This window comes from Chrysemys picta, chromosome 24 (genome assembly GCF_011386835.1).
Source record: "Chrysemys picta bellii isolate R12L10 chromosome 24, ASM1138683v2, whole genome shotgun sequence".
NCBI lineage: Eukaryota > Metazoa > Chordata > Testudines > Emydidae > Chrysemys > Chrysemys picta.
This window is the reverse complement of record NC_088814.1, coordinates 8,199,506-8,223,265: the sequence shown is the minus strand read 5'-3', so window position 1 is coordinate 8,223,265 and position 23,760 is coordinate 8,199,506. Positions and strand designations below refer to the sequence as shown.

Below are 23,760 nucleotides of genomic sequence, written 5' to 3'. Positions count from 1 at the left end.
CTACACTTGGACTGACCTCCTCTAGCGCCGCATACTGGTGGTGACCGTAGAGCACCTGCTGATAGGGTCTGGTAAGTTTCAAACTGGAGCAAAACTTAGGGGCACCTAAAGAATACATTTTGCCACTTGTTCCAGTTGGTGAGAGTTGCTATCTGTGTGGCTCCAAAATAGTTAATATTAATTTATTTTAACTTACAAATTCACAGAAGAGATGAATATTTCTGCCTGCATCAGGCAGTCAGTTTTAAGCAACCATAGTTTAGAGAGCTCCTTCTTTGGGGTGAATATTAAATAAAACCAATGTTTTCTTGTTGCCACAGTTTTGGAATTTGGCTCCCAAAATAGACAACTTCCAATTATTTTGACCTCCTGTTTTGAAAGCTGCTAGTGTTTAATAAATAGTTGAAATAAGAAAAATCCAGCTTGAGAAATGTATTAGTTTGATTTAAAGTTATTTCCTTTGTATATTTTGGCATATTATGTTGACAATTTGCATTTTAATGGTTACAAAGGTTTATCATTTTAACTCTCAATGTCTGCTGTCATTAAATAATTTCCCACAGAGTGAAAATTTAAATTGCTAAAAATCTAAAAACTTAAAAATAACAATTGATGTAAATCTGTCAAAAATATTTTTTAAAAAATCTGATTTTTGTCAAGCCTACATATAATGGACAACAATACTAAATTACCAGTACCAATCCATAATGGACAAGAATACCAAATTATTGACAGCCTGATCTATAAAGCACAGGTGTTGCTACAGGTAACTTGTACTAAATTTTCACCTCTTGAGACTGGGATTCAAATACAGTTGTTGGGGTCTCTTATTAATCCTTGAATGACAGTTCACCTCATCATAAAACTTACTACATAACTTGCTACAGTTAACAGGATTTGCTTAGGACCAGAATAGCAGGGTATTGGGGTACACTAGCAGGGCAATGTGAAGATATGGGACTGGAATAACAAAGTACTTTAGATCATGCAGTGGCTTGCTCTGACCAGTGATTATTTACCGTCTTTCATGACTGCCAAGTAATAGGTGGGGAACAATAGACATACAATAGAATAGAATTCTGTGATCGCTTCAGAGAAGGCAAATTCATGCAGTGAGGAGTTTCCTGTTACTTGAGAGAATCAGTCAATGCTAGATTGAAGACTGAGATAAATAGTTACGTTTAACAGTGGTAGGAAGACTTCATTTTGTTCCAGTTTGTCTGTTTAAATCAGGAATTTTTGCTGAGAATATGCCAATGCCAGTTTTGTTTTTCCTTTTGGAAATCCATGCTGACCCTATGAAGGAGCTCCCCATAAACATCCGCAGGCTGACAAGGCCATCTCATTCTCTTCCTTCAGATCCTTTCTTAAAACTCTTCTGCTGTGATATCTCGTTGGTCAGATGGTGTCCTGGTACCACTGAATCATTCTGGTTGTAATCCTCTCACTGTTACCTTGTTTCACTGTTTCTCAGTTTTGTATCCACTTGTCTTTCTTTTACTTGGAATGTAAGCTCTTCAGGACAGTGATCAATTTTTGTTTGTCCAGTGTTAGCACAATGGGGCCCTGATCCTTGGTTGGGCCTCCTGCGTGCTACAGCAATAAAAATAGCTGCTAAGAAATAATGAAGCATGTGCTGAGATTGCTGTTTGCATAAAACAGGCGTGTGGTCATGGCTGGAGCCTGCACCTCAAAGTCTGCTGTTCCGGAGGGCTCTTACCTGGCAGTAAAAATAGTCATCCTTATCACTTTCATGTAGGGGCCTCATTTGAAGTTGTCTTATCACCCCCACTCTGCTCTTTTGTGCAATCCTCTACCAGCCTCCTCCTTTTGTTTAGTTCTGACTGCCTGGCTGTCGGAGATAATGCTGAGGGCGTCAGCCACAGGAAATGTGGCCTTTAGGCACCAAGCAGTTATGCTCCCCCTGCAGGATTATTCATGTGCTTAATTACACTTGTTCACAGAGAGGGTGGGGTGGTGAGTCAGGAAGAGGCTTGGCTTGCACAGAGCTAGAGAACAAGTCTAGAGCACATTCCTGTTGCACTGGAACACTTATCAGAAGAGCAGCTTTATCTGGTGCCCCTCCTCAGGGTCCTTTTTCAGATACTCTAGCTGTTCTGTTCAGCCTAGGCCCCAGAGATCTGCATTACTATCTCTGCACCCTGAGGGCTGCATGGAATACCATCCTCGTTGGCTGCACCCGTTTCCTTGCTACAGAGCAAGCTGCAAGAGGAAGAGATGGTGTATAAAAGTGGGCAGGAGAGTGGATCCATCACCAATCATTCCTAAGCTATCCCTCCCTGGTGTCTGGGTCTCTTCTTTCATTCAAAGTCATCTCCTCTGGCCAATGTGTGGGACCCCAGGATGTCCCAGCTGGTGTTGCCCAGTGGAATGAGTGTGTTGTGTGATCACATGTCCTGGCACTGAGTAGGATGTGTGGAATGTTGCCTGATAATCCCTCGGAGGAATTCATTATACTGGCAGCAGAGGGGGAAGTTTTCACACAAGACCTAGAAATTCCTTCTGTTACCTTCCACTTCAGGATTGGAAATGCGCTGTCTGAAACTATGAATGATGTGAAATCCTGAAGTAGTAACAGCTAAGCCCTTGATGATCTGCAGGATAGTGTTAGGATCTAAAGACAATTGTAGGGAGGAAATTGTTCTGCCCCATGTCTCGCCAGCCCTTCTAGCCAGTTCAGACATTTGGGAGAATGTCTACACTGCATCTGGAAGTGAGCCTCCCAGCCTGGGTCCACAGACTTGTTTTGATGGGACTCATGAACTAGAAATAGCTGTGTAGACATTGCTTTGACATTGGCGCTCAGGCTCTCAAGCCTGAGGAATGGGCTTTGAAGCCTAAGCCACAATATCTACACAGCTGTTTTTAGTGCATTATTTGCAAGCCCCATTAACACCAGTGTGTCTACCTGGGCTGGGAGGCTCACTCTCAGATGCAGTGTAGACATACTCTTAATGTGATCCCTCCTTGCCAGCAAAAGGAGATGGTACATGAAGACTTTGGTGATGCATTTGCTGCAGTGAAGGGCTTTGTCCCCAGCAGAGGGGAAGCATCAGACGCTTGGTCGGCTGAGAGGAGTGATCTAAACAAAGAGATTAGAGTAGGTCTGCGATCTACAAGGATATATAGGAATGAAATGATGTGTAGCCTCTGTAGCACCATGTGAAACCCCAGTGGCTTGCAAACTCCCAGTGCCACATGCGAAGAGGTGGCCTTTGCAGGGGTTACAGTATGGCTGACTCTTGCAGTGGTGCCAGCACTGGCAAGTGTCCATGTTTCCAAACTTTCACACCTGAAATGGGCCAAAGAGTAGCAAAAAACAAACTAGGAAAAGCTACAAACCAGTTGCACAGTGTTAGACTGCCAGCGCCCCTAGATACCCACAGCTGCAGTGAATGTCCATCATCCATAGCCCTAACAGAGCAGATCTCTCTTCCCCCTCCCCCCTTGCAAATACACAAATATGTGAGTAATGCAACCTTAAGTACGGATTGCTAGAGAATTGTTCCTGCTTTTTAGACTCTTCTCCTCCTCCTGGGTTCCCAGCTGCTCCAGGGTCTCCAGCCCACTTTTTCTGAGCTGTAGTCAGGCAACTTTATTAGCTCTGCTTCCTCCCAACCTAGGCCCCTTGGAACAACACGGCCTCTGTGCCTAGAGTGCAGAGCCGGCTGCGATTGCTACCTCCACTCCACTCCCCTTATGTGCCATACATGGAGAGAACCCATACCACAGTCTGAATTACCTTTATCCTGGCGTAAGCAAATCAACAAAGAACAAAAACAGTCTCCATTCACGGGCTCGGTGTGAGAGACTTTGCCAGGCTTGCAGCAGGTCTGGGTGAAGTGGCAGCCTGTTGCTGTGCTCTCAGAGAGGGTCAGAAATGTCAAGGTGCAGCACACACGTTGGTAACAACTTTCCCCCCCTCTCCTTGTTTAGTCTAAAGGAGCAATCCTGCCCCCTAATAATAATATATGGAGATATACCTCTCTCATAGAGCTGGAAGGAACCCTGAAAGGTCATGGAGTCCAGCCCCCTGCCTTCACTAGCACGACCAAGTACTGCTTTTGCCCCAGATCCCTAAGTGGCCCCCTCAAGGATTGAACTCACAACCCTGGGTTTAGCAGGCCAATGCTCAAACCATTGAGCTATCCCGCCCCCATTGCTCATGGAACATTCCCTCCTGGACCCCACCCTAACTCACCCCTTCCCCTTACTGGGAATGAACGGACACGCTGCACAGAAGTTCAGAGAGAGAGAGAGAGAGCTGCTCTGAGTTTCCAAGGGGATTTCAGTGGAGATTCTGCCTCCGAGTTCATGGGCTTACAAAAACAGACTTTAGGACATTCAAGGAGAGGGGCCAGATGAGCATGGGGAAAATGGGTCATCCCCTCCCAAGAGGAAATTCCTCCTGATGCCTTCAGATGGATTCCTCAGCCTATTATTAGAGATCTTCAGGGTATCATGGGCTGAGTGCTTTTTATCCTGTTTGGACTGCACTTAGAAAGATGGTATGTGCTAACACGTTTAAAATGCTCGTACACACAAGGCATTTGTAGTAGCTGTAGTGGGACAACCTTCCAGCATGTGTAAAACCAACTGCCTTATGTATGTTAAGACTTTAAAGGGCTTAACAATATGTTTGGGGCTGAATTTACAAAGGGGTTTAGGTGCCTAACAATGCAGATGCCTTTGTATGTTTGGTCCTTTTTCCTTAATGTAGAAGGGGCCTCACAGTGATTCTGGCAGCTCACGTGATCTAAAGCCACTGAACTTCAATGGTTTGCAGATCACTGGAGTGTGAGGGTGGTTTGCACAAGTAGTTATTGCACTACAGTGAAGCATAATGTTAAAATCTTCCTAATAGGACTGCTCCTGGCCTCTAAGGCAGTCTTTGCATGCCTGCAGCTACTTGAGAAGACTGGAAATCCTTTCTGTTTTGCACACTGGGAACTGCAGATGAGCAGCTCTGGCAGAGGAGGAAAACCTTGCAAAATCCTCCTTCTCAGTCTTAATTCTGTGTTGTGGCATGTGCTGGCTTGTGAAGCCTCCTGGAATTGAAGTTCTGTGTGGAAGCCTGTTGTTGTGGTCTTTGCTGGTGGTGCAGAGGTAGGGATGAGGGAAATTTACATGGGTATGTAGGAAACCTTTATCCATTGTGTCCTTTCTTTTCCCTCTGCAGGGTGCTTCCATTTCCCAGCCAGTAGTGAATCTTGGTACACCTGCTGGAAATACTCCAGAATCCCTTCCCTCCAAACCCTGTGGAGCGCTGAGACCCGTCAATGGAGTTATTAACACGTAAGATGCTTGCATGGGCTGCCTGGGAGGGTTTATGCCTCCAGTGATGTTGGTGGTATTCCATTACAAACTAGGCCTGGCCCACTCTAGAGTTTGTAACTGAGTTAAACCTTTTTCAGGCATGGCTATAGCCTCTCATGGTTGTCATATTGCTTGAGTCCCACACCTAATCTAATTACAGATGCACTCAGAAACAATGCGTTAGACAGTGTAGTTAGGCATAACACCGTTCTCAGAAAAATAATCTTTCCCTGCCTTGAATTGTGCAACAAGTATGACGTAAAACGCAGTCCTGGCAAAACTGTTTAACAGGTTTTTTTAACACCATTGCGACTTATGTGGTTCAAGCAATTGCATACAAGATCTTAGTTAAACTTCAAATACATCCTACATTAGCGCTGTTGTCATTAAGAGAACATAGCGGGATTTAATGTTAGGTGAAAGCAGACACTAGAAACTTGTCTACACTAGAGAATTTTAATATTGCAAGCACTGTTGGAAGTCTCTGCCATGCATTCAGTATTCACAAGGCTTGCAGTTGTTCATAGGTATTTCCAGCACCATTGTCTTTGTTCTTATATCGCTACACTGTGTGGATAGAAAGCGCTGTGTTTCAATTGCATTAGTGCAATTGATTATCCCAGCATGGTAACAAAATGCCTTGATACGCCTGCAGTTAGCTCTGTCATCAAAGCTCTACATTTGAGAGCAGTGTATTTCACTTATAAAACTTAAGCATTATGTTCTAATGAGGAGAAAACTTTCTGGCCAGTGGATGGGGTGTTGTGTTGGAATTCAGATAAGTGCACACAATGTACTACTACTGCAGGGGTGCTATGTGTGGACATGGTATTCTGTATGCATCTAAAACAGGAAGGCTAATGTCAGCATTGCACCATTTCAGTCACACTAGTGAAGATTGCAAGGGTACAATTCTGTAGTGGAGACCAGATTTGGGGTTCATGTCTAGATTCTAAGCATCAGTTCCAATGAATTTGTTTCTCAACCTGGTGCCCATTACAGATAATCTGCCAATATCTCAAGAGATTCAGGACTGAAATTTCAGGGGATCCTGCATGCCAGGATTGAGTCACTCATTGGTAGAGCAGTGGGGTTGGATAGAAAGGGACTTCTTGAGGTCGAGATTGGAATCGTGTGTAATTCTCACTGTTGATTTTAGTTAAATAAAATAAATTAATGGAGAAATCCTATCTCCTAGAACTGGAAGGGACCTTGAAAGGTCATCGAGTCCAGCCCCCTGCCTTCACTAGCAGGACCAAGTACTGATTTTGCCCCAGATCCCTGAGTGGCCCCCTCACAATTCTAGGTTTAGCAGGCCAGTGCTCAAACCACTGAGCTATCCCTCCTCCCTTAATACTCTTCGCTCTGCACTTTCCTAACACTTTTTTTTTTTTTTTTAACTTGGAAGGGGATAGGAGGAAAAGAAATGGGAAAAGTGTCAAACAATTTAAACATAAGGCTGTCGATTAATCGCAGTTTACTCACACGATTAACTCAAAAAAATTAACTGCGATTAATCACAGTTTTGAAATTTTATTAAATATTTTGGATGTTTTTCTACGTTTTCATATATATTGTATTCTGTGTTGTAATTGAAATCAAAGTGTATATTATTTTTGATTACAAATATTTGCACTGTAAAAATGCTAAAAGAAATATTGTTATTCAGTTCACCTTACAAATGTAGATTTTTTTTCTTTACATAACTGCGCTCAAAAACTAAACAATGTAAAACTTCAGAGCCTACAAGTCCACTCAGTCCTACTTCTTGTTCAGCCCTCTTCTTGTTTACAATGTCACTAGAAAGAAAGAACAGGTATTTGCATGGCACTTTTGTAGCCGGCATTGCTAGGTATTTACGTGCCACATATGCTAAACATTTGTATGCCCCTTCATGCTTCAACCACCATTCCAGAGGACATGCTTGCATGTTGATGACGTTCGTTAAAAAAATTTGTTAATTAAATGTGTGACTGAACTCCTTGGGGGAGAATTGTATGTCTCCTGCTCTGTTTTACCCACATTCTGCCATATATTTCATGTTATAGCAGTCTCGGATGATGACCCAGCACATGTTCATTTTAAGAACACTTTCACTGCAAATTTCACAAAACGCAAAGACGGTACCAATGTGAAATTTCTAAAGATAGTTACAGCACTCGACCCAAGGTTTAAGAATCTGAAGTGCCTTTCAAAACCTGAGAGGGAGGAGGTGTGGAGCACGCGTTCAGAAGTCTCAAAAGAGCAACACCCCAATGCGGAAATTACAGAACTCAAACCACCAAAAAAGAGAATCAACCTTCTTCTGGTGGCATCTGACTCAGATAATGAAAAGGAGCATTCATCGGTCCACACTGCTTTGGATTGTTATCGAGCAGAATCCATCATCATTATGGATGCATGTCCCCTGGAATGGTGGTTGAAGCATGAAGGGGACATATGAATCTTTAGCGCATCTGGCATGTAAATATCTTGTGACACCGACTACAACAGTGCCATGAGAACGCCTGTTCTCACTTTCAGGTGACGTAAACAAGAAGTGGGCAGCATTATCTCCTGCAAATGTAAACAAACTTGTTTGTCTGAGCAATTTGCTGAACAAGTAGGAGGACTGAGTGGACTTGCAGGCTCTAAAATTGTACAGTGTTTTGGTTTTTTTGGTACATAATTCTACATTTGTAAGTTCAAACTTTCACGATAAAGAGATTGAACTACAGTACTTGTATTAGGTGAATTGAAAAATACTATTTCTTTTGTTTTTTTTACAGTGCAAATTCTTGTAATCAAAAATAAATATAAAGTGAGCACTGTACACTTTGTATTCTGTGTTGTAATTGAAATGAATATATTTGAAAATGTAGAAAACATCTGAAAACGTTTAAATAAATGGTATTCTATTATTAATTAACAGTGCAATTAATTACTGTAGGACAGTACTTGGTCCTGCTGTGAAGGCAGGGGACTGGACTCGATGACTTTTCAAGGTCCCTTCCAGTTTTATGAGATAGGTATATCTCCATATTACAAACTGAATAATTTTTTTAATCCCTTGACAGCCCTATTGAAATACTTCAATTTTGCCACCTGAAGTGGAGGTCAGAATTGTGAGCCTAGTTAGGATCTTTGGGTGGCATCTATTCACTGCACAGTTCAAATGAATAAAAATGTCTCAATCTCTTCTGCTCTTGGACAGTCTTCAGTCTGGCTTGGCAGAACATGCTCAGGGAGATGGCACAGATGTTGAGGAGCTGTTGCATAAAAAGCAGCGACTGAACATGGTCTCTGCTCCTTCTGATGGAACCTGTGTAGCAGCTCGCACTCGCCCAGTACTAAGCTGCAAGAAGCGGCGGCTCGTTCGACCTAGCAACATCATACCCCTCTCCAAAAAGGTCAGTGTGTACTGGTGTCGTCTTGCTCATCTTTATTTGATGTGGGGTCTGTTGGCAGGAAGTGTGTGTGACCCTAGAGAGAACAGTAGTTAGTGGTGTACTTCCACCGCTGTAAAAACAAAGATGAAATCGTCCCTTATCCCCCCAATGTACAAGTATTTGCTGCTTTTATGAAGGTTGATCTAAGACATTTAAAAAAAAAAAATTAGCAGAAGACATTGAGGCTATAGGCTGTTGTAGATGCTATAGGGAAACCATACAACCTTTCCGTTAATTTAATTTGTGATAATTGCAACTCTTGTGTCAGGGAAGAGGAGATAAGTACTTGCGGAGGAAGCTTATCATGAGCACTTTTTATTAAACATTAGCTGAGACTTTAAAAAGCCAGAGGCAGATACTCCACATGGAAAATTTCAATCCAAACTATTAGAAGTTTGGTAAAGTTATAAGCAATTTAAAATGGAAAGTGTCAGGCAGCCTTAATTATAGGCATTGTTACTGCTTCCTAAAAGGTGTGCCATGCGTACAACACTCTGTGCCTTCCATATAGATAATAATTCACCTGGGCTGCTGGACTGACTGTTATCTTCAGCCCCGAAACATATGAATGTCTTATATTCCTGTATTGTTTCGCTTTTCATACTCTCTTCCGCATGGTCTTGCCTTCCCTTGTCCTCTTCCTCCTCCAGTGCTCCTGTTTCTACTGCTGACCGTAGCAGTGAAAGGAGCTGTTACTCCCTGGTGAGCTGGTGTGGGGAAAGCAAGGCTTCATTCTTCAGTCTCTCGTGTAGTTGACCCAGACTCTGGAGAGAGCAATGTCTAGCCCTCCCCTGGAGGGAAGATGGCTAGGATGTGGGACTGGAGAAGAATGGGAAGTGAAGTCCATTTCTGTATGGAGGGGATATCATAGCTAACTTTTTTTTAATGATGTAATCTTCTGGGTAAGTAAAATGGAAAGGAATCTTGTAAAGCAGTATCACCATCTGCATGTTACTGTGGTCCTAGCAAACCATTCCGACTTGAGTATAAAGGGCTGTATTAACAGTGGAGGTAAGGGAATCTCTCTAGGGGTTCAATCTTGCCAGAAGTTTAGTTGGATTCTGTGCTGCTCTCCTGATCTAAAGAACCATTACTCAGACAGGACAAACCATTCTCACTGCTGCTAAGTAAAAAGGTTTCAAGCCAAGCCACATTATCATACTGTTACAAGTCTATGGAGCTATGGGGGAGCGGAAGTCTCAGGGTACTAGAATTTAGAGAACTAGCTCAGTTAGGTGCTACCTTCATGAGCAAAAAGGGCACGTTTCAGTTGTTAGCGCACTCAAATTAGCTTAACACAAGTGTAAATGGAGATTTGTCATTCACTTGTGAGTATTTCTAGAGGGTTCTGCAAAGATCTGTTTTTGGCCCAATGCTGTTCAATACCTTTATCAATGGTTTGGAAGAAAATAATAAATCATTGCTGGTAAAACTTGCAGATGACTGAAATTGAAGTGATAAATGCTGATAGGGACACATTAGGTATACAGAGTAATCTGGTTCACTTGGGGAGGTGGGTTCATTTTAATTACATGTGTTTTAATACAGCCAAATGCAAGGACACACCTTTCAGAACAAAGAACGTAGGACATGCTTACAGGATGGGAGACTGTGCCCTGATATGCAGTGACATCAAAAGGAACTTAAGGGTCATGGTAGATAACCAGTTCAACGTGAGCTGCTAGTGCAGTGCTGTAGCTAAGAGTATTAATTCGACCCTTGGACTATGTATATGTTGAGTGTCCCATAGAAGTGAGGAAGGGGGTATTACATCTGTGTACAACATTAGTGAGCTCATTGTTTGAATACTGTTTGGTGCTCGGGTCCATATTTGAAAAGTGATGCTGAAAAATTGGAAAGGGTTTAGGAATGAGCTACAAGAATGATTCGAAGTTGGAAAACATGCCTTATAGTGAGAGATTTAAAAAGCTCAATCTCTTTAACTTATTTAAGAGAAGGCTCAGAGATGACTTGATCACTGCCCATAGGCATCTATGTGGGAAGGAACAAGGTGCATATTTTTCAGAGGGGTTAACCAACAATTGGAATGATACCAAGGGGATGTGGTGGATTCTCCATTACTTGAACTCTGAGTCAAGACTGGGTTTCTTTCTAAAATGTATGGCGTAACTCTCACAGAAATTATAGGCTTGATTCAGACCTTTCAGGATGAGAGGTTCTGTGGCCTTTGTTATGCAGGGGGTCAAACTAGATGATCATAGCGGTTCCTTCTGGCCCTAAAATCTGTACATCTGTGAATTGAAATGCCCAGCTTAATTGAGCTAACATGATTGAAAACATCCCTTTTCTTTGTCAAGACTTACCCGTAAGTGTCAACTGTTGGCACAGCCATTTCTCATGCTCGTCTTGTCTAGGATAGAAAAAGAAGTGCTTTTCCCCCATAGAGTTAGCTGAATTGAGCTATCTTAAGTTGATTGAAAACCTCCTTAAACTGTCTACAGTGATGTCAATTATCTTTAGCCAATTTTAGCTGATTGATCTGTTGCTAAAAGTGTTACTGTATCTTATATTGGTGTTCAGTACGATTTTTGGTTGTTAAAGCTTGATTTAGGGTTGGGGGAAATGCCTTTTTTCCTAATCTAGGCAAGGCCATTGGCTCTTATTCGGTGTAAAAAGGATGTAGCCTCCAAGATTTTTCAGGAAATTGCCTAAGAGTTGCATGTGGAATGAGAGGGTGTAGACCAGCCTCTTTGAGCTGAGTGTATTGAATTTATTTTTTTCCTTGGTCTAGGTTCATCGTAACAGCACGGTGCGATGTAGCTGTGATGTGAACCCGTTGTGTGCCATCTGTGGCACTCGAAGCTCCATATCTCCGGAAATCCAGTATGAAGCCCCTTTGCTGGAGCGCCTCTCCCAGCTGGACTCATGTATTCACCCTGTTCTATCATTCCCAGATGGTAAGCACCGCCATTTAATGAAACGCACAGTGAAGTTGTGAGGTATAGGGAGAGAAATACCAAAGGGTGTAAAACGAATAGTAGAGCCTGGGTAACTTTGGTGCTACCTGGGTAGACCTGCCCACTCTGCTCTACTGCAGAACTTTAGATATTCATCACTTTCCATAGGAAGTGGGTATGTGCTAGGTACGTCCATTGGAATGAAGTATGTGCAGCTGTCAGTGGCTTATGGGGGATGGCACTCCCCAGAGTGGAAAGGTGAAAGGAAAGCCGTATACTTGAATCCGCACTGCAGTGAGCATGCACCTGTATACTCAGTCCTTGTGAGAACATTGCCCTGGAGCCTGGCTTTGTGGGAATAGAGAGCAAAGCAAATAAAGTTTGATGATTGGGAGCCTTGCATCAGAGTTTGAGCATTATACTGACCATATTTTATAAACCAGTTGGGGGATGTATTTGAGTTTGACCATTTATATAAAAAGAGACTGTCTTAGTTAGAAGAAGAGTCTCTTCTATCGACGCCAGCAGCAAATCTGTGATACAATGTGAATTTGAGGTTACTGTACAGCTGGGTAATAAGAGGCTGTAACTCCCATTACAGAATTTCTTGTGAGCTATGAGTCTCTATTCTAAGGTCTCTCCATTAGTGGCATATCCCTTAGACAATAAATGGACTTTGGGGGATTACACGAATGCATTGACGTATTTCCAGATTCAGTTTATGGGAGTTTTGTGTCTGAGCAGGATGGTTTTTGGTAATGGTTTCCAGATCCCTTTGCCTCGTAAGCTGTCAGTTAAAAACCAGTCTGGTTTGTGGTGATCAAAAGCTGTTGCTGTCTATACATCAGTGACCCCATCACATAAACATATCACCACAGTTGATACAAACTGGCTCCCTAGGTGGCCCTCTCAGCAGAGACTCCTAGGAGTGAATAGGTCCTATCAGCTGAACTGTTCCATCACTACCCTGTTTCCCCGAAAATAAGACATCCTCCGAAAATAAGGCCTACTTACAGTTTTGCCTCTCGTTGTAATATAAGGCATCCCCCCGATAATAAGACCTCCCCGATAATAAGGCATCCACCGATAATAAGGCATTTTTCATTTCTGAAAAATAAGACATCCCCTGAAAATAAGACCTAGCGCATCTTTGGGAGCAAAAATTAATATAAGACACTGTCTTATTTTCGGGGAAACAGGGTAGAAGGTCTCTCTCCACAACAGGTCTGAGACATTTGGCTTGTGGCAGTATGGGGGAAGCATACACTACAGCTTCCCATGCTGATCCTGCTCTGTGGATAGAGAGCTTCACTTCAAGGCTCTCAGTTCAGCTTGGCTATGTGGTTAAGCTGCTGGACTATAACTCTGAGCTGGGTTCAGTTCCTGGCTTGCCAACTGACTCCCTTTGTGACCTTGGGCAAGTCACTGAATCTCTCTGGGAGTCAATTCCCCTATCTATAAAATGGGGGTAGTAAAGTGGGGACAGTAATTGAACATTTTTCACAAGCACTAAAGTCACAAATAGGAAGAGAGAAAGTTGGATTACAAAAAGGGTAGAAAGTGTGTGACCGAAGCCTTTTTATGTATTTATCAGTGCTAAGATAAGAGTAACTTAAGTTTCATGCTTCAGGGCGTAAACATGTTGTTGCAGGAATCATGAAGGAATTTCTTTCCTCATCTACTGTATTGCACAGTAGGCCAGATACTTCAGAAGAAGTTGAAAAAACTATTATGTATCAGTCATCTGCCTCAGCTAGACACCAACAGTCGGATGCAGTTCAGTAAATCCCGTATTTATAGGGTTGACCTGAACCAGCTAACATTTTTAAATACAACTTGCCCTGTCTACACTAGGCGCAAAGTCTTGTTTAAAACTGTGTTCAAGCATGTTCACTAACACATTTAAAACATGAGCATTTGTCTTAATTTAGATTGTCCTCAGTGCTCAGATACATGTGACCGCCTTTGATTATGGCCGAGACTGGCTTTTTAATCCTCTCAAAACCTGAAAGAAGGTGGGCTGTTGGGGGCAGGGAAATCTGGTTAATATTCTGTGTGTCTGCATCAGTGTTTCCCAGCTGAGAAAGAGGTTTCAAGGTCACAGAATTAAGACGAGTGTCATCAACCAGGCTAGCTGCGCTCGCTCGCTCGTGTTCGTTCTCTCTCTCTCTCTCTCTCTCTCTCTCTCTCAAATTTTCACTGTGCCCACCATCAAAAATATGATAAAACCCTCCTGAATTGGCTTCGTATATATGGTACATTTGCATACATAAGATTTGGAGGAACTTGTGAAGATGGAACTTTTTTTGTCAACATCTGGACTTGAACTGGCTGTGTCTTTCAAGCTCTCATTTTGAGGCCAGCTCTCTTGGGCACTTTTAACACCTTGGTACCCAGAGCTGGGCTTCTCTGGCATAGTGTGCCAAGGTCTGTACTGCCAGGCACCTCAGGAGGAGGAGGATCATGTTACACTTTTGGTAAGCAGTCATATATGTGGTGGGTTTTAACCCATTACAGTGCTGCTTTGTAGGTGCTTTGTCCTTTCAGTTTCTCTGGTTCATTTGATTTCAGTCTGGGAATTTTCAGATGATGTAATAACCTTGGTAACAAGGATGTTAACTTGGGTTTAAAAATGCACCGTGTGATCGCCATCTGCTGGTCCCAAAGAGACCTGCAGCGTTGAGTTCAGTGAAAGAGAAAATGTGTAGTATAGATTGCAATAGGATTGCAGTGCAACCAGTGTGAAGCCCTATTAAATCAAATACTCTCTGTAGGAGCAGATCAGTTTTTAAAAATTGAAGTACATTTCCAAGCCTTGGGATAAATTGTGGAATGATCTGCAGGAGGGAGAGACAAGTGAAGAGAGTGCATGTTGTGTCCATGAAGGCAAATCAGTTTAGTAAATCCACAATGCAGCCTTCTTGGCTACCTGTTTCAGACTACTTTTATTCCTCGTGGTTTTGCATGGGGCATGCCTCTGCTAACACATTTATTCCCCGGTGTCAGTGATGGGAGGACAGCTGCCATCACATCATTATTTCCCTGGCTTCTTAGCAAATAGGCTAAACCAGAAGCTTTAACTGTCAGGTGATTTGAACACCGCTCTAGCAGCTTTTCCCTGGAACCCAAGCGCCTGCTATTAATAACAAACTCCAGCCCACACCCTGCTGCCAGTTGGCTCTGTCCTGCTGTCCAACCTACCCAGGCACCATGTGTGTGTGCCCCTGCCCTTGGGTCAGATTGGCAGCCTCTGCTTGGGCTACCATGCCAACTCATTGGGGGTGATGGGAATTCTAACGGGGGTTCAAGCATTGACCTCTGAGATTCAAGCCCTGCTTGGAATCTCCTCTCTTCCAATTAGACACTGTCTGAAATAATCTATGGAATATAGAGATTTCAAACAGCTGGTCACTCCTCTAGGGGCTAGGAAGGGGCTCAGCTCTGATCTTAGGCTTCATCAAAGGCACCATGAAAATGCTGTGTCCCCTTGAGATCTGAGGAAGGAACGTTGGCCCTTCCTGCTCTCATGTCAGTATTGATGGCTCCTCTCTGGGCCTCAGTATTTGAACTCTCAGTTGTGGTGATGGGGTTAGTCCTTGAGACAACGAGGTTCCTAGCAGTTGCGGTTTCCTTTTTGATGGAAGCAAGGTGCAGGTGTTCTGCCACTGATCCGGCATGATCCCAGATGGATGGGACACCGACAATGTATGTTACGTAGTCCCTAGTGGCCTTGGATGTAAGCTTCTTTCCTCATGGTTAACACCAAGTTGCTGCCTTATAGACAACTCTCTTCTGTTCAGGCTGAGGCTTTTCCTGCTGCTCTGTGAGAGATGAAAGAAAACCCTGGTAACTGGTGCCCCAGAGGCACAAGACAACAGACATGTCATGCAGAATGTTTTGCTACCATGTGTCATAATTTTTGGCAACCAAATCATAGTTTGAGGCTGTAAGCAACCATTGATAAGGGGGAGGTGGGGTCACCTGGGATCCCAAGGCCAGAGCCTGGTGGTGACTTTTTGTGCTAGCCAGAGAGGGACAGCTGTGATCTCCTAATAAGCCTTACTTGCCTGTGCAAGTAAAGTGCTGTGTAATTTCATCAGTGTTTGTTTCCCTCAATGGTGGCTTCTGCTCATTCAGGCAGTGTCTCCTGAAGAGCTACGGTGGTGACTTTCATGGGAGGAGAAGGTTGTGAGAAGAGGAGAGCAGCCTGCAGTATGTGTTGGGTTGGGCCAATGGACTTATGCCAGGGCTGGGTGTGTGCATAGTTGTGGGGCAGGAGTTTTATGTTAAGAGACTGCATGTGTATAGGCATGGATGCACGGTTGTGTACACACATCCAGGGGTGGGGCGGAAGGTATGTGCTGGAAATGGAGTGGGAGGGTACTTGCACATTTGTGTAACCATGGGCTTGTGGAACCACAATAGATGGATAAGTAATTACTGCCTCCATTTCAGAGATGCGGGGGGTGGGTTATATCAGTGGTTTACCAGAATATAATCTGGATGAGAGAGACAGCTGTGCCCCAAGCCACGTACGAAATTGCTGCTGCTTGTTGGGGCAGCACTTGAGGGATGGATACCATGTGTTGACGGCGTATGCCCACCTTTTGCCAGAATGATGTGACTGGGCTATGTCCTACTGGATCCTCACACTGCTCTGGGCTTCTTGGGTTGCAGCAATGGCCTGCAATACCTTCCCTCAATTAGGATCTGACCAGGAACAGGTGACTTTTCCTCAAATGCAGAGGTCATGGTGGTTATCCATGCCTTTGCACCTCCAACGTAGATGAACGCAGTGAGTTTTGCTTTGCATGGTCCTTGAAATCCAGCTGGTGCACAGGGTAGCTCCTGCTGCCTGAAGTAGGCAGCTGCTCCACACAACTAACGCCTATGCTGAAGACATCGCTGTGTATCTTGTCTTGGCAGATAAGCTATCCCATTGTAAAACTCTCCCTGGAGAACAGCATCGGGGTATTTTCAACCTCCGAGCTCCTCTCTTTGGAAGGTGCTCTCTGGTAACTTTCAACATTGATCGATCATCTGGATAGCACATAAAACATCCATTTTATTTAGCATTTAACTGGTTGACTTGTTTTGCATCTGCTTTTTCTCCGTGTTGAACTGCTAGGGTTAGGAGAGCCATGGTAGCCCTCATTGTTGGTGGCTTATAGAATTAAAGTGGCTGGCTACCCTGGTGACAATCAATAAACTAAATGACTTTCCCAAATGGGTTCCTTTTTAGGCCTTTGTCCTTGAAAAGGATGTGTCCCTTCTAATGTCTTGACCCTGAACTGAGGATGTAAATCACATCTTCTACTTCCTGTCCTTCCCAGTGTAAATTTTGGTGTGCTGCTGCTGCTATGTTCCAACTTCTTGGCAGGCAGAGGACGATGGGCTGGTGCGACTGAATGCGGAAAGTCACTGGACCCTTGTCCTGTCCTGCTGGGAGGCAGGTGCCTGGTCCCCCTCCTTGTCTTGGACAGAAGAATGTGCTTCACTCTCAAAGAGATTGAGACTGGAGGCACTGTCTCCCAAAACCACAACCGCCCCTTGAGCGTGAGGTTGGAGTCAACAGCCTGGAATCGTAGTTCAGAATAGATGTATTGTGGTCTCTCCTGGGTAGTAGCACGGGGAGAGGATTCTACTAATGCATTTTGAATTCTAGCATGACGTGGTTGTTGCGTTGTACTTGTCTGCAGATGTGCCGACGAGCCTGCACTTCCAGAATATGCTGAAATCCCAGTGGCAGAGCAAGCCCTATGAGAAAATCAAACCTCCCAAAAAGCTCTCGCTCAAGCATAGAGCCTCCATGTCGGCCAGTAGCCTGTCTGACCCTGCTCGCAAGGACCGCCACAAACTGGTCAACTCCTTCTTCACTGCAGCCAGTAAGTATCCCCTTTTTTCTCAAACAAGAAAAGGGGGGTGTGCCTGTAAACTCCCCACCTGTCCTAACCGAGTGCAGTGAAGAAGAAAAGTGCGTATGATCGCCCTTTTCAGGGCGAGCTGTAGACTGGGCGTGTGGCGATTATATTGCAAGACCTGGGATGGAGATGAGGTGCGTGCAGGTGTGAACCAAATTGGGCCAAAATGTCATAGGTGCTGCTCCCTGTGCAATCTGTGACTTCCTGGTCAGTGTTTTCCTGGCATGGGCAGAAATAAAGGGATTCACTGCTCCACCTGCATCTCCCCCAGTGCCTGGTGGTGTTGGCGCCCTGGCCCATCTGCATCTCCAGTGTTGGCTGTGTCTGTGTGAATCTCCTGTGCTAACAGAAAGAGGGGAAAGCAGACATTTCATAGCTCTTTTTCTGTTCCCCTCCTCAGAGTGCTCACATCACAAAATCCAAGCAGACAAGGCACACAGGCAGCCCTTAGACGATCTAATGGCTGTGTCCAAGGCCAAGAGAGCGCCAGAGCGCTCACTTACCCTGCCTCCTGCACATGACAAAAAGCAATTGTGGGACTACTCACCTGAGAGACACGAAGGTAGGCTCCCACAGCTAGGCCTCACAGGGGGGAGCTTGGGCTTTGCTGCATTCCCGTCCTCTTTCCCCTTGGCGAAGGGGAGTGTGCTGCTTCTGGGAATAAAGGAGCAGTTGTCACCACTGTGGCTATCCCCTGTGTGCTCTAACAGCTTATTCCCCCAGGGCCTGTAAAGCTGGCAACTGCAATCAGAGGAAGCTTCTACTTCATGCACAGTGGTCCTCGATGATGGTCACTTTTAAGCACATGGTATAACCTTATTTGCTAATGTCATTGTCCGTTTTGCTCCTTCTCCTATAGTGTTAAAGCATCACACGGATGTCGGAGGCCCAAGCTACCTATCAGCGACTGCAGCCTCTATGCCCCACAGCCCCATAGTGCGGCAGCTGTCCACATCCTCTGAAAGTTCTGCTCCTGCCAGCACAAGTTCACAGGGCACCTCTAGCATGTCTGTAAGTATCTGATCAGGGGATGGTCATGCATCTGGAGGGGTTGCTGAGCTCCTGTCTTGCTCTGGAGATGGCTTGGCTCTCAGCAATCCAGGTTTCCCTCTACTCTGGATAGAAAGAACAGTTCAAGTATTAGTGTCTGAATTTACTCAGCGGTTCGGTTCCCAGTACCGGAGCTGAGAGTCAACCATAGATTAACAGTATTGCTGGCTACTAGTGAATTCTGGGATTCTCAAAGCAAATTATAATTTTAGTAGGATTCTCAGATGGACCCTGGTTGGTTGATCCTCTTCAAATGGTGGAGTAATTAGATTTTTCAATATTCTCAATGCTTTCTTCTGCCAAATCATTTTAATTGTCTCAAATAGGTTGAACTTCAGCTTTAATCCAAGTCCCAGTCTTTGCTAATCTTTGAGAGAGCCTGGTGATGGCCATGATTAAACTGATGGGAAGGAGGCACATAGCTGGGTGTCAGTATGCTGATATCAGCAAAATACTTCCACTTACAATGCTCTTTCATCCGTAGATCTCAAACTGCTTTACAAAGGTGGGCCAGCATTATTTCCATTTTTTACAGGTAGGGAGACTTAAGTGGAGAGATGAAGAGGCTTGATCAGCTTCACACAGGGAATCACTAGCAGAGACAGGAATCTCAGGTTTCCTCTTTCCTTGTGCCCCGTCAGATACACCACAGCAGCCCCTGAAGCCCCTATCTCCTTGTGATCGCCTTCAGTTTTGCAAAAATATTGAAGTGGTAGCAGGATATGGCCCTTTGGGGATTTCACTTTGGAAAGCCATTGAAGAGGAGAGGAACCTTCACCCAGCACTAACTGCTGGAATAGCTTGAATGGAAAGATTAGAACCACATGATTCCATCTGTTCCCTGACGTCATACTGACCTCATGATGAACAGTATTGAATTCTGCTGAACTGTTAAGCAACATCAGCAAGGACAACTGGCCTCTGTCCATTTCTGTAATTAGCATCTTTGGTGCCATGATCTAGTCTGAAGCATGACTGGGAATGGGCCCCGGAACTTGAGAATGAGGTGTTGGAATTGGCCTTTCCTTCACTGCCTCAGGTTATCGTGCCCAGACAGGGAATGTTCTAGAACAGATGATGATTAGCAAAACATTTAGCATCTATTGTTAACCATTTTAACAGAGACCTGAGCAGAGTTTGTTTGACCCAACTTGTATGATTGGTGCCAACAGCTTGCCTCTCCAAGTGAGGTAGTAACAATCCTCTCCAGATAAAGGTCCCAAGCATTTGTCGCAAACTTCCAGCAGCTAGGGCATGTAGAGGTCTCAGATCGAATGGACCACTTGTAGCACTGCTGGGACAGAGCTCGTTGCTTTGGGCTTATAAAGCATCCTACCAGCCAGAATAGTTTGCGTGGTTAAAATGTTGTAGATGCGTTGGAGTTGGAGAAGAGAGATATTTACAGCTCTGTCCTACTGGCATAGAAACTCCTCATGTTACCTGTGATTGGATTCCTTGCTCACCTCAGCCATTGACATTGCCAGTCTCTTCTCTCCATTTGTCACAGATTGTTGATAAAGCCAAGTTGACCTGTGGTGAGTTTGTAGAGAAGGCATGCTTTGGTAATTGTTGTAAGGAGGATACCTCTCCACTAGGAAGTGACAAAGGCCCAGCAATTTATTTCACTCTGAACTAACTCATGTCTTTCTTATTGATAGTCATAATGGAATAGTAAGTTTTTTGATACCTTTTTATTGCAGGAGGTATTCTACAAATAAATTCCAGGGCAAGGAATGCATAGGCAATCAAGCAGTCTGTCTGAAGGATTATGTTCAAGTTAAATTCTTGACCTGCCTTTCTCTTTTGCACATCATCAGGCCATTGCCCCCTGCCATCTCTGGCTGCTGGGATAAAGTCATGGCCAAAGAAACATCTGTGCCTCCAAAGATAATTTAGGGGTGTGCTAGAGGCAGGGAGCACCCATTAACTTCTGTGATAGGATTCTGTGAAGGATGCTTATTTTTCACTGAAGCCATCCCTTTCCCTTCTCAGATCCTGGGCTGTATTTGAGGAATGGGAAAGCTTTTGAGGGGTGGCTTGCCTAATCTGAACGTTCCTAATGCTGGCTGCTGCTGTCCTGGCTATTGGTCTCTTTTCGAGTTGCACTTAATTCTTGATTTGTTCCCTGGGACTAAAGAATTGTGGAGATGCTACATCACCATGTTGCCACATTATGTCAGTGCTTGATGAGCAGACATGTCTGAAAATTCTGGGCATTTTCTTTTAATTGTACCATGAACTAAACAAACAAAATGTGGGAAAGACCTGCAAGTTTCAGAACAAGTGGTGAATTTATGTCCATTTAGGTGGCAGTCTTCTCTGATCCTCCCCCCAAGTCCTTAGACTTGCTAGGAATCTTACAAATAATCCTTAGATTTACTAGGAATCTTGTCCTCAAAGGCTGAAGGGTTCAGGTATACTATGCACTCAGTCTGCCTGTTAGCTCCCGTATATTCTGAATGTTTCCATCAGAAATAGAAATCTCTCAGTTTTGTCTACAAATATCCAAGGTGTAAAACTTTTTACCTTTAAACTTAAAGTTCTAAAGGGGCAGGAGAGATTCGGGGGATAAATATGACTTTTAGTCCAGTCAGTTAACCTAAATTTGCATATGCTTTCTGATTGGTCAACATTGCTTCACACCTCAGTACTGATCTCTGAGGAGGTAAACAATAGAAACCGCCAGATGTTTGTCACATGACTGTTTTAAGCAAATCCTGAGACAATTTTTTCATGCAGGTAGCAGTACTGTTGAGCTGCCTTGTATGATTCTGTGAGGATCATTAATCCACTAATGCTGGTGCTTCTGCAGCACATTTAATCTAAGCACCTCAAAGCATATTACCTGGCTTTTATTAGTTTGTTGTATTGTTTATCCAGTGTAATTACAGCTGCCTGCATGACTTAATTTTCACAGTAAAAACCACATGGTCCATGTAATGGGGAATGGAGGAGACCGATAAAAGGGTAAATTTGCAAATCCTCTTTGTAAAGGGGATATGAAGTTGAGTTGAGCAGTTTGAGAATCAAATGCTTTACCAGTTTGTGAAAGCCCTGATCAGTGGTAAATCGGGAGAGATTTTCATAGGCACCCAACTGCCATTGACTTTCAGTGGGAGTTAGGCAGTTAGCTGCTGTTCATGCCTTAGTCACCGCCTCGTAAAACCAGGATGGATACAGGGTTAAATAGCAATATAATTTCTTGAAGCACGTGTTGAAAAGTGTAGTAAAGAGCTAAGGCTGTAGTTCAAAACTTGTTTTGTAAAGAGTCATTTTTTCCCTTTAAAATACATGAGCTCAATGATGAGTGGAATTCTCTCTGCGTGGAAGGTGGAATTTTACAGGAACGGGAATATAGATGGGAGCGATGGCTTTTCCCACGCCCGTTCTGGAGCCTCTTGTTAAATGCCTGAGAGTTGTCTTTAATGTTAATATTAATAAAAAAACCTGCTGGTGAAAGGGTTGGATTGACCGCTCTGCTGAGTGAAGCCCTCTTTATTCGTAGGGCAGACCTCCTGCTCACTGCTCTCCTCCCTGATGGGAAGGAGGCACTAAAGCAGATAGGTATCCTCACTGCACAAACCTTCTCCATGTTTTAGCCTGTGCTGGGCTCCTTGTCAGCGCACCCTGCAGAAAGGTCGAATGGACCAAGGAGACTGAATTCCCCTCTAACTCCAAAGGCAGCCTTTCGTGAGGTATTCGGGGAAGTATTGAAACTTAAATTTCTGCAGTGTGCATTTTTCTTGGTCCATGGACATGGCTTCAGTCTCCAGGGCCGTCAATCTGGCATCCCTCACTAGCGCACAATTCACGTTAGAAACTTTTCAGTGATCAGACTGATTGATGCTCATTAGAGAAGCAGTCCCGCCAGGTTGAAACCTGAGGCCCCCCTCACTTTCCTCACGGTTTTTGTCTTTGTTTTGCAGCAGCCGAGGAGGAGGAGAGGCGAAAGTTCCTTTGATATTAATAACATTGTCATCCCGATGTCTGTTGCTGCAACAACTCGTGTAGAGAAACTACAATACAAAGAAATCCTCACGCCTAGGTATGTCTTCGGTCCATCCCCAGCCTCCATGTTTAGTGCTTCCCCTTCCCGTTTCCTGTGTTGAAAGTGTAGCATCGTCAGGAATGCAACAGTCCTGAAACTTTGCCCCACTGGAGCTCTCTGAATGGCTGCTAGTGCTGTTCAGGAAAATGATTTTCCACTTGCTCATGTCGATTCCATTCTAGTGGTGTGAGCACGCCCACCTGCGCAGTCAGAGATTTTGGCCTTAGCAGTATCTGTAGAGTCGGCTGCTTGAGTGCCACGCTCATGCGCTGGTTTATTAGGCGCCGCCAGCCCTACGCCCTCTCAGTTCCTTTTTATGCCCCTGGTTGGTCAGAGCGTTAGCGGTTCTTTACATCCCATTGTTTACCCTCTTTGTATGTCGTTTGTAGATGCTTAGATAGTCATTAAGTTAAGTGTTAGGTTGGTTTGGTAATTGGAGTCCTCACTGGGTCTTTGCCCTGGAGTGGGACGTGTCAAACCATGCTCCTCAGGCAACAAGCCGATGCCTATTAGTGACCCCCATGACAGCTGTTTTAAGTGTGTGGGGCAGTCCCATAGAAAGGACAAATGCAGGATCTGTAAGAACTTTCACTCTAGAACCCAGAAGGAGCAAGAGATCCATTTGAGGGCCCTCCACATTGAGGCTGCACTTCGTCCTGCGTCGGAGCCCTCCTGCTCAGACCCCACTCCTAGAACCCCAACATCAGTGCGGAGCGCACCACCGGCACCGGGGCTTCTTACCGGTTGCCGACAAGGGTCAATCGACAGACTCAGGCCTCCACGGCTCTGATCTGGTCACGGGAGGGGCAGTGGTCCAAATTGGAGCAGGAGTTCAGCCCCTCGCCAAGGAAGGGTCAATCACCACTGACCTGCAAGGCCAGCACGGCATCCGCAGCGGCAGGGTGGCAGCAGGGACAGTGAACAGCTCAGTGGCTGTACTGGAACCCATGGGGCTTGCCTGTCACGCCGGTCCGGTACTCCCACCATTCCTCCCTGACCGCTTCGGAAAAACCGCCGCCAGCACCAGAGTCGGAACATGGTGCCGAGGCGACGCGAGG

General features: G+C 44.6%; 1 protein-coding gene across 18 annotated transcripts in view; it reads left to right on the top strand.

The window, feature by feature from the left end:
- KANSL1 (KAT8 regulatory NSL complex subunit 1) overlaps nt 1-23,760 on the top strand; it is a 174,000-nt gene that overhangs the window by 139,025 nt on the left and 11,215 nt on the right. For 10 of the 18 annotated variants that reach the window (XR_006176063.2, XM_065577372.1, XM_065577382.1 and 7 more), the window contains 7 exons: nt 5,201-5,316; nt 8,531-8,726; nt 11,518-11,683; nt 17,383-17,568; nt 18,005-18,166; nt 18,464-18,615; nt 22,581-22,699. Coding sequence is in view for 17 of the 18 variants with exons in the window: in XM_065577372.1 (XP_065433444.1) it covers nt 5,201-5,316; nt 8,531-8,726; nt 11,518-11,683; nt 17,383-17,568; nt 18,005-18,166; nt 18,464-18,615; nt 22,581-22,699 (1,097 nt within the window). In the remaining variant the exon portion in view is untranslated. The remainder of the gene's footprint in view (nt 1-5,200; nt 5,317-8,530; nt 8,727-11,517; nt 11,684-17,382; nt 17,569-18,004; nt 18,167-18,463; nt 18,616-22,580; nt 22,700-23,760) is intronic. The other 8 variants (XM_065577376.1, XM_065577375.1, XM_042857133.2 and 5 more) reach the window with 4 other exon arrangements.